This window comes from Halichoerus grypus, chromosome 10, assembly GCF_964656455.1.
Source record: "Halichoerus grypus chromosome 10, mHalGry1.hap1.1, whole genome shotgun sequence".
Classification (NCBI taxonomy): Eukaryota; Metazoa; Chordata; class Mammalia; order Carnivora; family Phocidae; genus Halichoerus; species Halichoerus grypus.
In genome coordinates, this window is record NC_135721.1 from 104,654,371 (window position 1) to 104,668,810 (window position 14,440).

The window sequence follows — 14,440 nt, forward strand, 5'->3', positions numbered from 1 at the left end:
TATTTCTACCCAGTGTAATTAGGCAAGAAAATGAAATAAAAGGTATTTAGATGGAAAGAAAGAAGTAAAACTTCTCTTCAGAGATGACATGATCTTGTATATAGAATCTACTTAAGGAATCTACCTAAGGAGTCTACTAAAAAATGATCAGAGGGGAGCCTGGGTGGCTCAGTTGGCTGAGTGTCCGACTCTTGGTTTTGGCTCAGGTCATGATCTTATGGGTCATGAGAATGAACTCACACTGGGCTCCATGCTCAGTGGGGAGTCTGCTTGAAGACTCTCTCTCTCTGCCCCTCCCCCCACTCACGCTCTCTTTCTAAAATCCTTCTAAAATCTAAAGAATAAATCTTTAAAAAAAACTGATCAGAACTAATAAATGAATTCAGCAAGGCTGCAGGATACAAAACCAATATACAAAAATCAACTGTATTTCTAAATACCAGCAATGAACAATCCAGAAATGAAATTAAGAAGATTCCATTTACCATAGCACCAAAAAGAATAAAATACTTAGGAATATATTTAACGAAATAAGTGCATGTACTTTGAAAGCTACAAGACACTGTTGAAAAATATTAAAGAATATCTAAGTACATGGAAAGACATCTTGTGTTCATGGATCAGAAGACTTAATATGGTTAAGATGGCACTATTCACCAAACTGATATACAGATTCAATCCCTATCCAGAGCCCAACTGGCTTCTTTAGAAATGGACAAGCTGATCCTAAAACTCAAGGACCAAGAATAGCCAAAACGCCCTTGAACAAGAAAAACAAAGTTGAAGGTCTCGTAATTCTCAATTTCAAAACTTCTACGAAGCAACTGGGAGTCCAGAAATAAATTCATGTATCTATGCTCAGTTGGTTTTTGACAAGGATGCCAAGATTATTCAGAGGGGAAGAATATTCTTTTAAACAAATGTTGCTAGGACAACTGTAATGGCCACATGCAAAAGAAGAAAATTGGTCCCTTCCCTCACTTCATATACAAACATTAACTCAAGATGGACCAAAGACTTAAATTAAGAGCCAAAATGATTAAATTCTTAGAAGAAAAAGGATAAATCTTCATGACTTGGTAATGGGTCTCAGACATAACATCAAAAGCATAAGCAACAAGAGGAAAAAAAAAGATAAAGCTGGCCTTATCATAAAAACTTTTGCACTTCAATGCATACTATTAAGACAGTGAAAACACAAGCCACAGAATGGGAGTAGATATTTGCAAATCATATACTATGTGATAAGAGGTTTGTGTCTACAATATGTCAAAAACAAACAACCCAGTTAAAAAATGGGCAAGTGATCCAAATACACGTTTCTCCAAATAAGAGAAACAAATGGCCAATAAGGACATGAAAAGATGCTTGGTATCATTAGTTATCAGAGAAATGCAAATCCAAATCACAGTGAGATGTCACTACACACACATTAGGATGGCTATAGCAAAAAAGTCAGAAAACAGTAAGGGTCGACAAGGATGTAGGAAAATTGGAACCCTCATACATTGTTGGTGGGAATGTGAAATGACACAGTGCATTGGAAGACAGTCTGGCAGTTCCTCAAACAGTTAAACAGAGTTGTCATGTGACCCCACAATTCCACTCTTAGTATATACCCAAGAAAAATGAAAATATACCTACACAAAAACTTACATGTGAATGTTAGAGTGGCATTATTCATAATAACCAAAAGATGGAAACAATCCAAATGCCTATCAACAGATGAATGGATATATAATATGTGGCATACTCATACAATGGGAAATTACTCAATAGAAAGAAATGAAGTACTGATATGTGCTACAACATAAATCTTGAAAGCATAATGCTAAGTGAAAGAAGCCAGTCACAAAAGACCACATACTACATGAATCCATTTCTATAAAATGTGCGGTATATACAAATATGGAGAGACAAAGAATAGATGGTGGTTGCTTACGGCTGTGAACAGGGAGCAGGGATAGTGGGAGGTGATAGCGAAAGGGTATGAGTCTTCTATTCGAGGTAAGGAAAATGTTTTAAAATTGACCCAACTACACAATGTCTGCCCCTTATGCCCTTTGGTTACAGTCACATAATCAGACCTCAGCCAGATTCCATAACCGCCCTGAACTTGTATCAGACAACTTCATCTAAGAATTTTTTTGTTACAAAGGACTATAACCACAGATAGAAAAATTCCATACTAATATGAGCAGCAGGTAGGGGACAATAAAAGCACTTTCCCCAAAACTCAGGGTTTACTTTTAAGTGTAAAAGAATCAAAATTAGAGGGATCAAGTAAGTCTTTCCTATTATTTAGGAGCATAAACTTTCACTGACTTTAGCTCTAGATGATGTCAAAATTTATTATCTTTTAAAATCCAACCAGAAAGGATTCTGGGGCATGACTTTTCTTCTTAAAGAAAAATTCCAAGTCACATTTTTGTGGTTTTGACAAAGTTGTCATTTGTTGCTATCTTCTAAGTTTGAACAAAAAAAGTGTTAAAGAAAATAACCCCACATTCAACTTAGATGTAATCATCAGTAAAGAACCTCCAAGGGAAAACACTGATTTTTAAATCAAGGATATAGAGTTTTCAGAATCATTCAAATACTAAAGATGATTTTGAAATTTCACCTGTCTCCAAGAGAATGCAACCCTAAATAATAATTTAAAATCTCCCTAACTGCACAAAAGAGATGGTTTCCTATATTTACAGAGATTTGGGCCTTTTTTGGGGCTAGTGTTAGCCACTGGAAAATAGGATGATACAGCAAAAATTGAAGCCTTAGGATGGAAAGTAGATGAGAAACTACAATATTACACACACTACTTCAAGGGAAGCCTACCAGCATTGGCAAAGTATGGGACGTTAGCTCCAAGCGGAGGTAATGGATGATGGTTCTGGCTGTCACAAGATAGGGAGCATTTGGGTTCCAGTCACGTGGAATGAGGGATCCTGCCTCCTGAGAGCAGCAGGGGCAGGGGCTGTCTGGAGATTTGGACTCTCCATTCCTGGCAGCCATTTCTGAAGGGACCCTTCTCATCAAAAATACAAAATTGTGATACTGAAGATTTCCTGGTGCCAAAAACATTCTTCCATGTTCCCTCCCTCCATATCTGCTTAGAAGAAAACTTATCTTTGAGAGAGTGAACTGATCCAAAATAAGAAGTACCAGGGGAAAGGGGCAAGAAACCGGAGTCCAGTTCTCCAAAGCAGGCAGCCTTCAGGTTTAATGCTCTGCAGCCACTGTCTCAAAATGCTTAAAGATTTGTGAACAAGGAGGCCTTCATTTTCATTTTGCACTGGGCCCTGCAAACTATGTAGCTGGTCCTGCCTGGTGTTTTTTTTTTGTACAGAAAATAAAAGCATTCCCAGCATCCAGGTCTGTGTGGTGGACGTGGGCAGAGTCCAAAGCCAATGATAAGTGAAGGGATCCATGGATTTTCTGTGGCTTTGTAGGATCTCGGAAGGCAAGAGAGGAAGAGAAGAAGGGCCTTCAGCTAGGTGGGTGGACAGGAGCCATAAGAATCAGAGGATGGGGTCATAATAGGAAGGACAACCTATTTCATCACACCCAAGATGGCATTAATTGTTCGACACTCCATTATCTTCTTTACCAGCAGGAAAGCAAAATGGCTGATTAAAACTATAAGGTCATGGATTTCAAGACACATTGCAACCTGAGAAATTTCTACAAGAAGTGTGCATCTTTGAATCATAAAACATCCTACTATGTTGATATCAGCCACCCCAATTTCCTCTGAAAGTATGCAGACTTGAGAAATTAACTTGCTCTATCTTGTTTCATTAGGAATTACAGAAATGCCTCCCATTTTTATACCATTACAAAGGAGTCTGCCATAAACTACTGCTCACTTTCCTACTAAAAATCACACTTACTGAGCCCAATGGCACAGCCTCCCAAAAGATCAGCCCAGAGAGCAGACAGGGATTCCCAGGTAGGTACCCAATGTTTTACTAGCATTGATGGGTGCGCAGAGGGTGCCCATGTGCTTTGCAACGCTGATGTTCTCTATACAACAGCTACCATTTGCCACCCTAAGCCTAAAAGGTACAGAAGGCCTTTTTACAGATGCCCAGCCCTCAGACATGCCAACAAGGAGTTTTTAACAAGTCCCTGAAGCTGGGTGGGTGAACGACAAGGGCAATGCTGTGAAAGCCAGAGCGTCCTAGATGCCCTTGCTCCACGGAAATGTACCTGCGTGGCCAGCCCTGTATCTACCAGCTATGACCACTCCATCGTGGAGAGTGATGGGAGCACAGAAACACAACTGAGGAAGATTTCTTCCCTCTTCCTGTCGGCAGTGAACTTTGCCTCCAGGTGAGGAGAAGGGAAGGGTGGGGGGATGGTGACACATGACTGAACACGACTGTCAATGCCTCTTCAAGGCGGGCTGCCCCACTGAACCATCCTATTTTTCTAGCTCCTCTGGCGGGACTTAGATTTTCGGTCACACCACTCAAACACTTCAGCATGGAATTCAGGCTCTGGTAGCACTGTCCTTGTCTGGGAACATATTTTAAAATAAGCAATGGTGCATAAAGCGAGACACTGATCATGTGAACCAGGGCGTAATAGAAAGTCCTGCAAAGAAATGGAGTGCACGCATACAACTCCTGTTGGGACCTCTTGATCTGGAAACAGTTCCCCTCCCTGCGGAAGTACTGGCTATAGGACAGCCGAGGCAAAGAAGGCAAACTTTAGTGTCACTGGGCCACACAGAAGGCTCTGAGGACGGAGCCCCGCCAGGGCTGGTGTGTCTGGTATGAACCATGAAGGCTGGACTTCAGCCTTGAGCTTTTATCCCCACACCACCGCTGTCTCCTGCAGCCTCGCTGCCTCAGCTTGCCCGGGGGGCCCATCCATCAATTTATGTGCACCATCTCCTGGTGATGAACGCTGTGCATTAAACAACAGAGCTTTAAAAAATTCTAAAACGTGGGCATGCCTGGGTGGCTCAGTCGGCTGAGCATCTGCCTTCAGCTCAGGTCATGATCCCAGGGTCCCCACATCGGGCTCCCTGCTCAGCGGGGAGTCTGCTTCTCCCTCTGCCCCTCCCCTCTGCTTGCATGCTCGCTCTCTCTCAATCTCTCTCTCTCAAATAAAATCTTTTTAAAAATTCTAAAATGTGTATTTAGCGGTTTTCTTTTGAACTACGTAGTTTTTACTTCTTTCTGTAATTGACATATAACATATTAGTTTACGGTGTATGATTTTAATTTCTTTCAAAGCACACAGCAGAGGAAAACATAACATATGTGCCAGCTATGTGTGTGGTGGGTCACTCATGGGTGGAGGTGCATGGGCAGAGAACCATCCGGCAGGAGGAAGGGGGGGCGAGTGTGCACTCTGAACCCACGACTGCTGAAAATGTTATTTTGACTGGCTGTTTTTAGTGATAAAAATGAGGTATTCAACCAGGGAGGCCAAGAATTTCCTGACAGTAGTATTATGGATGGGATGGCACTCCAGTGGATTAATTTAGAGGCTTGGGGACAGATGCATGGAGAAAAAAATGGCCACACTGGTTTTTCCTCTACAGAATTTAACTTCACATTTTCATTTAACCTTTCCACGTTCCACATTATGAAATTAGGAAATTAACATTTCCTATTTCACTCCCTGGTTCACAGATTTTAAAGAATGCCAGTTAAGTAAACTAGAACAATATTCATAGCATTATTTTTTGACAACTGCTATTTACAAGACATGCAAAAGAATCATGACAGGACAAAGCTTTCTTCCTAGGTGTATTACATTCAAATTGACCCTCATAACTTCATTACATACTAAATCAACTTCATTCCTCTATTTGTCTTAGGCAAAATACATATATTTATTATCTATGTTTCCAGTTAATGTCCAAATGATCAGGGATCATTATCTGTCTTAGCTATAAAAACCCTTGAATTTAAAGTGAGAGAATTAAACTCTAGAGTGTGTATGATAAACTGCTTAACTTATAGTCAAAATTTGTTTTTTTTGGAAAATTCTGCTTAGCAAACTGGGTAGATGAAGAATGTATACTTGCAAATATAATCTATCTAGGGATTTCAATTGTTTCTTCTCCCATCCCTCAAACTCAGCTTAAATTGAGCAGCCCCTAATTAAAAATGACAAGTTTCATTATAGCTGTAGTATGGAGTTCAGGAACACAGTGACAACAGTTTAAATCATATTACTCACCCGCATGATCCGTTATACTCAAATTTTCCCTGATTCAATTGCATCGCTAAATCTGTCAAGAGACAAAAATAATTTAGCATCTCATCTCCCTGGACAAGGAAGACCACTATGGGTGATTTTAAACAATGGAAATCAGATACTGATCCTAGGCTGAAAGGTCCTTTTTAACGGGGTCTGTTGAGAGCACATAACTCTCTTCCCTGTTGAAATCATCCTGTGCTGAAGTCAAACATAAAATGTGTTTTCATAAAGATCATGCTAGAATTGCTTTAAAAATTGGATTCAACATATGAGTCAAATGATTGTTCAATTAGTGTTGAGAGTATAGATGTCCAACTGGGGAGAACAAGCCTTATGTTCACAGAGGAAGGGTAGGCTGGGGATATCCAGTATGGTCACAGGAGTACAAACTTGATTAAAAACAATAAAAAATAAACTAGGTAGTATCATGGAAAAATTAGTGGCTTCTTCCTACTTTTAGACTTAGGGAGTATTCTTCTAGGGAGGTCTACACTGGCAGGGCATGGTTTATGATTTTTCTCTCCCAAGTGGATACAATCTTCTCTTTTTTCATTAGCAAAAGAAAAAAAAAAAAAAAAGAACAAGCTGGTAGATTTTTTTTTTCCTTCTTCAACATGTTGTGGTTGATCCTAATGTTATAGAATAAAACATAAGCTGACCTACTGAATAAACTGGTTTAGGATCATTTAATCCATATAATGGATAGACAACTGAAAATACAACTTGACCTCCCATCCCTCCCCTTTTTTTAAAAGTAAAATCAGCAGTACCCTTTTATTTGGTTTCTGCTAGAAATACTATGGGATTGTACTGATATCTGGCCATAGTTCAGTATAGCAAAGACTGATGTGGATGCTGTGCAGACATTTGACTCCAGCTTCTGGTCCCTGAGAAGGAGCCACCAAGGGGAGGGAAGTACAGTCAAGCCCACATTCATGGCAAAGGGATGGAAGTCAAAAGACCTTTCAGTCAGTCCAGATAATAGGGAACAAGGTGGATAGAAACTCTCAAAGTATGGTGGATGGACTAGAAAAGGAAAATGTCCTCCCAAATCAGGAAACATGGGAGGCACCCCTCATATAGCAAAGGACTGAACAAGAAAAGGTTTTTGTTTTGCTTTGTTTTGCCAATTTTAAGGACCAGGCTATGGGATTAACCACAGCACATGAATCGGTTTTGTGGCATATTTCTTACCTCTTTTAGGTAAATAACTAGAGCCCAGTATTTTTCTACCTCTAATCTTAAAATTGTGATCCTCGGCTCTTAAACAGACTTTAAAAACTTAAAAATGAAATTGTTTATGCATTTTAAAAATTTACTCCTCTCCTTCCAGGGAGGGGAAAAGATCATATATTGGAAGCCTGCCTTTGAGTACACTTTGGAGGACCAAGTTATGGATTAGTGCCTCTAAGAATATATAAATCCTTACATACTGTTTTAGTGGAGTCTACTCTAGAATATTCCGTACTTTTATGATGAGGTGCTGTGTTACTGATACCCACTGAATGTTAACAGGGGAAGGGTACTCTCTAAAGGAGAAATGAGTCATAGTTACTGTACAGAGATATTCAAATTTTTTCTCATTTAATTCCGTCTCTGGAAACAAAGATAAGTTTGATCCAAAAAGAAGAAAAATTAGAAATATTTTGGAAAAGGGGACAATGTTTGGCAGATTAGTTGTGGTATTTATGAGAGGAAATTCAATTTAAATCAAAATATTTTGTCTTCCACCCTTTTTATGGCTCTATTTTTGGTTTTTCATGTCTCACCATTACATAAATCCAACATCACATTGTTTTGCCATATGTCTGCTTCCTTTAAAAAAAATGCCCACGGCCAACGGATGGCTACTGTTGGCACCATCCTGTCAAAGTGTTCTCCTGGAATTTGAGGTCACTGGACATCAGTTCCTACCTGGGGTTTGATAGTTCAGTGAAACCATCTGGCAACCAGCATTCCAGAAAATCTGAGGCATGTAATTACTGGAATCGACCCGGCCTCCCTTGGGGTAAATGCGGCTCATTTGCCGTTTGTTATAACTGTGTAACTTATTAAGGAGAATGGGGGAAAAAAGAGTATTCCAGAAGTAATAAATAAACAACAAAGGTCTAGACCGATAATGACAAACACATAGATAAAAGAGAGCAAATTTCACATTTATGAATGATGCTGAGGAGAAAAACCAGAGTTCACTGTGTAGACTATAAAAACAATTCACATTTGGGCAGATTTTCAGTTGCTGTAGTCTTTCACACATATTATTTTATTAGCTCTACACCCACAATTATCTATTAGCCATTTATCTATTTTAGAGACTCCTGCCAAACCCAAAGTGCACCAGCCGTTCATTCCATTCACTACATAAGGATACTTCACAAATTCAATTGCGTGTGTCTTCAAGTAGCCCAGACCGACGGACTCGTTAAAAGAAGACATGTTATAATGGATATTGCGCTCTGGAAAGAAAAATAAAGATGCACTCAGCAACGCTCCCATCCAACCTTGTGGAAAGACAAGCAATAAATATAATTACATCCCAAATCATGAGGCTTTGGAGGCCGATGTTCTGTTATCATATTAGCAGCTCCTACTTTCATTAACGTCCTGTGGATAGAGACAGCTGACTTAAATAGTGATGGATTAAATTTGGAGTCATTAAACAAATTATGTATATATGTCCCACACAGCCACCCCTGAGATATGTATATATGATGACCGATGGTGGCTTCTCCAGCCCAAAAAATGATTATGAAAGTTTAAAAATACCGTACCCATTTTTGGAGGTCGCTTTTGATTAAAAGGGGTCTTACGAAAATACATCGAATGCAAGAAGCGATACTAAGCTCCCCTAGTGCTAAGAAATCCAGTCTTTCAGAGCCACCCTGTGGATGTTATAGGGAACGACAAGGCAATGTCTCTGCATGCCAAGGACACACGAGGCTACATGCATAGTCTGTGATGCAAAACAGGGTGAGATGGAACAGGGCCCGTGCCCAGAAAAGAAAAATGGGGACAAGTCAGATCACAGCTCATCAGCATAATAAAAGAGAAGCAGACAAAAAAAAGGCAATGGAATTTAACCTTTGGTGTTACCTTCAGCCACATGGAAACCTTGGAACTTTACGGGCTGTGCATAGTTGATCATTGTAGACAAATATGGATGGATATTAGTGGTAGCACCTACATATTTATAAGATGCCATCCATGCCTGTTCATCTTCCACAGTAACCAGGCCCTACAAACACAATGAAAGGAATATGCGTGTTGAGGACTTCAGTGGGACAGGTACATGCTACAGACATCCTCACTAAAGATGATGTGCACACAAAGATTGAAAGATAAAGACCTTTTCTTCCTCAATTTTGCTACAGGATAATTTTAAAAGTTCCTGTCTAGAGGTGCCTGCCTGGCTCAGGTAGTAGAGCAAGAGACTCTTGATCTCAGGGTCATAAGTTCGAGCCACAAATTGTGCACGGAGCCTACTTAAAAAAAAAAAAAAAAGTTCATGTCTATCATAGCCACTAATAATATAAAAGGAGATAATAACAAAATATAAGCCTTCTCTTACATTTTTTAAGATTGCCAAAGGACTTTAAAATAGTCAAGAAAGTATACTGAGGTTCACAGCAATCTATGGAAATGTATAGCAAGTATTATCATTTGTAATTTCATAAATTGTGGCACAAAATGGAAAAACAACTTCAGAGTGTATCAGAATCCCCTGGAGGGCTTGTTAAAACATACATTCCTGGACCTCATCCTCAGAGTTTCCGATGAAGTGAGTGTGGGGGGAGGCCCAAGTATTTCCTTTCATCCAGCTCCTAAGTGCTAATGATGTGGCTGGTCTGGGGACCATACTTTGCTTAACACCGGTCTAGAATTTAAGCCACATACATAAGTAGTTTATGGTACTTTTTAAAAAAGCTTATTCTGAAAATAATCTGATAACCCACTACAGAGGACATGTCAAAATTGCATTATTTTACATAGAGGCAAATTATTTTGGTTTATTTCTTGGTAAATCGGAACGAAATAAACAACAAAAATAATACTTTCAAAAATGATCCACATTTTGTTGAGAGCTAACTTTGAAAACCCAATGAAGACTTACTTCATCGGAAAACTCGGAGGATGAGGTCTAAGAATGTATGTTTTAACAGGCCCTCCAGGGGATTCTGATACACACTGAAGTTGTTTTTCCACTTTGTGCCACTTTCCTGCATAGACTGACACAGGTGGATGAACCACTTAGTCCATTCCTATGGACTATTTATAGGAATGGACTAGTTTAAAAAAAATGGTCAGGCTGTCTTATCCGATGATTTAACAATGTGAACATTCTAAATCCTCAAACTGATTTCACCAATAAAAACCTGAAATAAATAATCAAATAATGTAACTTGTTTTTATTTTTAGTCATTTCTTTTTATGTCCCGTCCACCTAAACAAGGGCAGAGGCCATGTCTGACTGCTTTCTTGGGTATTTAATGATAGTAAGTAACACCAGGACCATGTGCTAGGCACTGGGCTGAATTCCTGCATGCACAACTTCATTACTGCTAGTAATCATGTGGAGTAAGGATTAGAGTCCCACCCACTGACCATGTGAGAAGACTGGGGCCTTGAGGATTAAAGCAATTCGGTCACAGCTACTTAGCTAATACATAGCAGTGACCAAACACCAACTTCTGCTTTGTTGACCTCAATAGCTCCTGAAACTCTAGAAGAGCAGTTCATGAACATCATGGGAGGGATTGAGATCAGACTTATCCATAACTATTCCAAACTCACTATTTAGACAGTAAGAAGATAGGATCTCATTCCAAATAAGACAGGGCCCCACAGACAGCCAGACATGATGTTCTGAAGCTCTGAAGAATGGGAGTCAAATTACAAGGCAAATTTCTGCCTGCGACGGCCACCAGTCTCAACACCATGATAAACCATTTGCATTTACTCAATAAAACCATTGGGGTATCATGAAGAATGTCAAAGAGGACAAAAGAAATTAAAAATTTAACTCAACTTATAATAAAGTCAATATCTAAGAACAGCAAATAAAAGTCCTAGAATGCCTGCAGTGTGAAATTAACTAATGATCTTTTAAAATGCCAGTGTAGTCGGAAACAAGACCACCTTTCTAGTATGCTGGAACATCTGATGACCTATTAGGTCATTTTTATTTTCAAATTCAATGTGTTAATGATTACGCACTCCTATTATAGGAATGAAATCTCTAATGCCAACTAAGGGCCTGACTGCACTGAACACTTTTTTAAGGAAAACCATCTTATTCACCTGCCCTAGTTTTGTGATTTTTATCAGGATTTAATCACTTCATCACTGTGAATAATTCTTTCTTTCGAAGACTCTTGTAGTTAGATGCATTAAGCATGTGAATATGATAAACAGTAAGCCTGACATTCCATGGGGTGAGTGGGAGGGGGAGACAGAGGTAACATCATTTAATACAAACTGTTCAATATTAGAGGGGCACATATGGTATTTTGTAATGAAAGCAAATTGCACCAGGTAATGATTTTCTTACCTTTTTGTTGATTTCATGTTCAAGGTCATCCGAAGCCTAAATTAGAGGAAGATAATAATTTGTTTACTTCTCTAAAGGGCAAAATCCCAATTTTACTAGCCATATATATATATAAATATTTAAATAAATATATGTAAGCTTGTTATTCTATTTATTTGTGAAGGTGGAAAATTATTGATGACATAAAGCCATCAACAAAATAAGTACTGGAAAGATACAACAGCCTGACTTACACACCAGAAAAATAAATCTTAATACTATCTCCCCTCCTTTGTTGATAGTCTTTCCTATTTAGATGTTTCCTTACAGTAGTTTAATTATTTCATCATGGGGCTTGGAAAATAATTTGATGTGGCCACCTCTCCTGATCTGAAAAGGGCAGGCAAGCATGAATGGTTACTTGATTCAACACTCATGTGTGGGTACTGATAAAGTCTTTATGTGGTAAGGTAGCATCGAGGTAGGCACTGAGTCTTAGTAGGCATCCAAAAGTCTCCAAATAGTGGCAGTACTCTCTATCAGAAGAGGGAGGGCGTAATCTAAGTGTTCCTTAGGCTTTGCTTTTCAAACACTCTCCAATTTTCAGCTACTACCAAATGCATGCACCTCCTGGCATCTTCATCCACTGTCTTCAATGACTAAGAATCCCTGCACCCATCAAAGACCACACCCTCACATCACCATGGATACCATCCACTCTGACCTTCTCCAGGAACTCACAGGCAGTTATCTCTTCTCTGTCTTGCAAGACTCATCTCTCCCTCTCTACGGCACCATTTCCAAAAGTTTGCAAACACACTCCAGATTCATTCATTCTAAAAATAACACTCCCTTGACTCCTCAGATTGCTATGGCTACCAGCCTATACCTTGCTTCCCTTTATAGCAAAACTTCTCAAAAGTATAGTCTCTACTCATTCACATCTGTCTGTTTCAGTGGCCCCCACCATACCATTGAAACTTCTCTTTTCAAGGTTACGAATGACCTCCATGTTGCCAGCAATGGACACTCTTGAGTCTTCTTAGTGAGATTATCAACAGTGGTCAAAAACCAACCACTTTGCCAGGGGCCAGGAGGTGGAAGAAATGGGGAGGTGTTGGTCAAAGGGGACAAACATCTAGTTATTAAGAGTAGTACATTCCGGGGATCTAAGAAATAGCATGGTGTCTATAGTTAACAACATTTTACTGTATACTTGAAAGTTACTCAGAGAACAGATCTTAAATGTTCTCACCACACACACACACACACACACACACACACAGAGGTAATTATGAGGCAATGGATATGTTCATTAACCTTACTGAAATAATCATTTCATAATCTATCAAATCATCACCTATACGTTTTCAACTTACACAATGTTATGTGTCAATTATATTTCAATTAAGCTGCAGGGAAAAAAAAAAAAAAAAAAAACCACCTTTCTTTTCATCTTCCCCCTGGTTTCTTGGCTTCCTTGATCTTCCTTCATCTATTTCCCTCCTACCTCTTGGGCCATACCTTGCTCTTCTTTTCTGGCCTGCCTTCTCTGCCTCTACCCATGGATCATCTCACTTATTTCGATGGCTTTAAATCCCATCTCCTGAACTCCCAGTTTATATCTCCAGCCCCACCTCTCCTCTAATTCTAGATACAAGTGATGATGATGCTCACAACAATGGTGAAGATGAAAATGATAACAGAGCAGCAATAATGAATGCCTTAATGGGAACGACCATGTGCTAGGCACCATAGGAAGCTCTTTACATATTCTAGACCCAACGACTCTTCACAACGGACCAATGGGATAGGTATTATCATCTTCATTTTGCAGCTGAGAAAACCCAGGCACTGGGAGCTTCAGTGACTTACCTGAGGTCACACAGGTAGGAAATAAAAGCAGCGTCATGGGTCAAGGCTACAGGTGCCTAGGCGGCCTGCCCCTGGAGTATCTCACTGGCATCAAAGATCCTGTCCCACTTGAGACACTGAGTTCTTTCTCTTCCAGTCTTCCCCACTGTCCACCCAGCTCCTCAGACTCAGACCCAGAGAGTCATCTCATTTTTCTCTTTCCTGCTCACTTGCCCACCTTCAGTCCATCAGCAAGTTGGATCATTTTTGTTTCCTCAGTAGACCTTGAACCCACTCAGTCCTGTTTCTACTGTCCGGTTTAAGCCTTGGGGGTCTGGCTAAGTGGAACAGTCTGGCCTAACTGCTTTTCCCACGTCCACTCTTGCTCCCTTCTAACAGTCTCCATACGGTCACATGTAGTGGTTTTTAAAAACTCCTATCAGGCTGCATTGCTCCCTTCTTTATAAACATTTTCAGTGGCTTCAGATTCCACTTGAATTAACATTTGAGTTTCTCATAGTAGCTTCCCAAATCCCATATCATCTAGTTCCTACCTGCCTGTACAATCTCATCTTGTTTCCCTCTGCCCCTCACTCAGCCCACTCTGTTCAGTGTCTCTGTTGCTGTTATCTCATAGCTGGGCCCTTCCTCTACTTCTGTGCATGGCTGGTTCTTCTTTACCTTTGGGGTTCTGGTGTCCTTATTCCCTCAACCTCGTGATTCTCCATTTTAGCACTAGTTTTTAGTTTCATACTAGCACTTTCACAAATTGTAATTATATAGTTGATGGTTTATTGTCTGTTTCCTACTCCCTTCCAATAAACTCCCATCAGACTATAA

General features: G+C 39.7%; 1 protein-coding gene across 7 annotated transcripts in view; it reads right to left on the reverse strand.

Annotated features, from left to right (window-relative positions):
• The window catches only part of PLCB4 (phospholipase C beta 4), a 407,599-nt gene that overhangs the window by 53,437 nt on the left and 339,722 nt on the right, over positions 1-14,440 (reverse strand). For all 7 annotated transcript variants that reach the window (XM_078056950.1, XM_078056949.1, XM_078056943.1 and 4 more), the window contains 5 exons: positions 11,768-11,803; positions 9,313-9,454; positions 8,591-8,675; positions 8,134-8,258; positions 6,199-6,250 (listed from right to left, as the gene is read on the reverse strand). In XM_078056950.1, the coding sequence (XP_077913076.1) occupies positions 6,199-6,250; positions 8,134-8,258; positions 8,591-8,675; positions 9,313-9,454; positions 11,768-11,803 (440 nt within the window). The remainder of the gene's footprint in view (positions 1-6,198; positions 6,251-8,133; positions 8,259-8,590; positions 8,676-9,312; positions 9,455-11,767; positions 11,804-14,440) is intronic.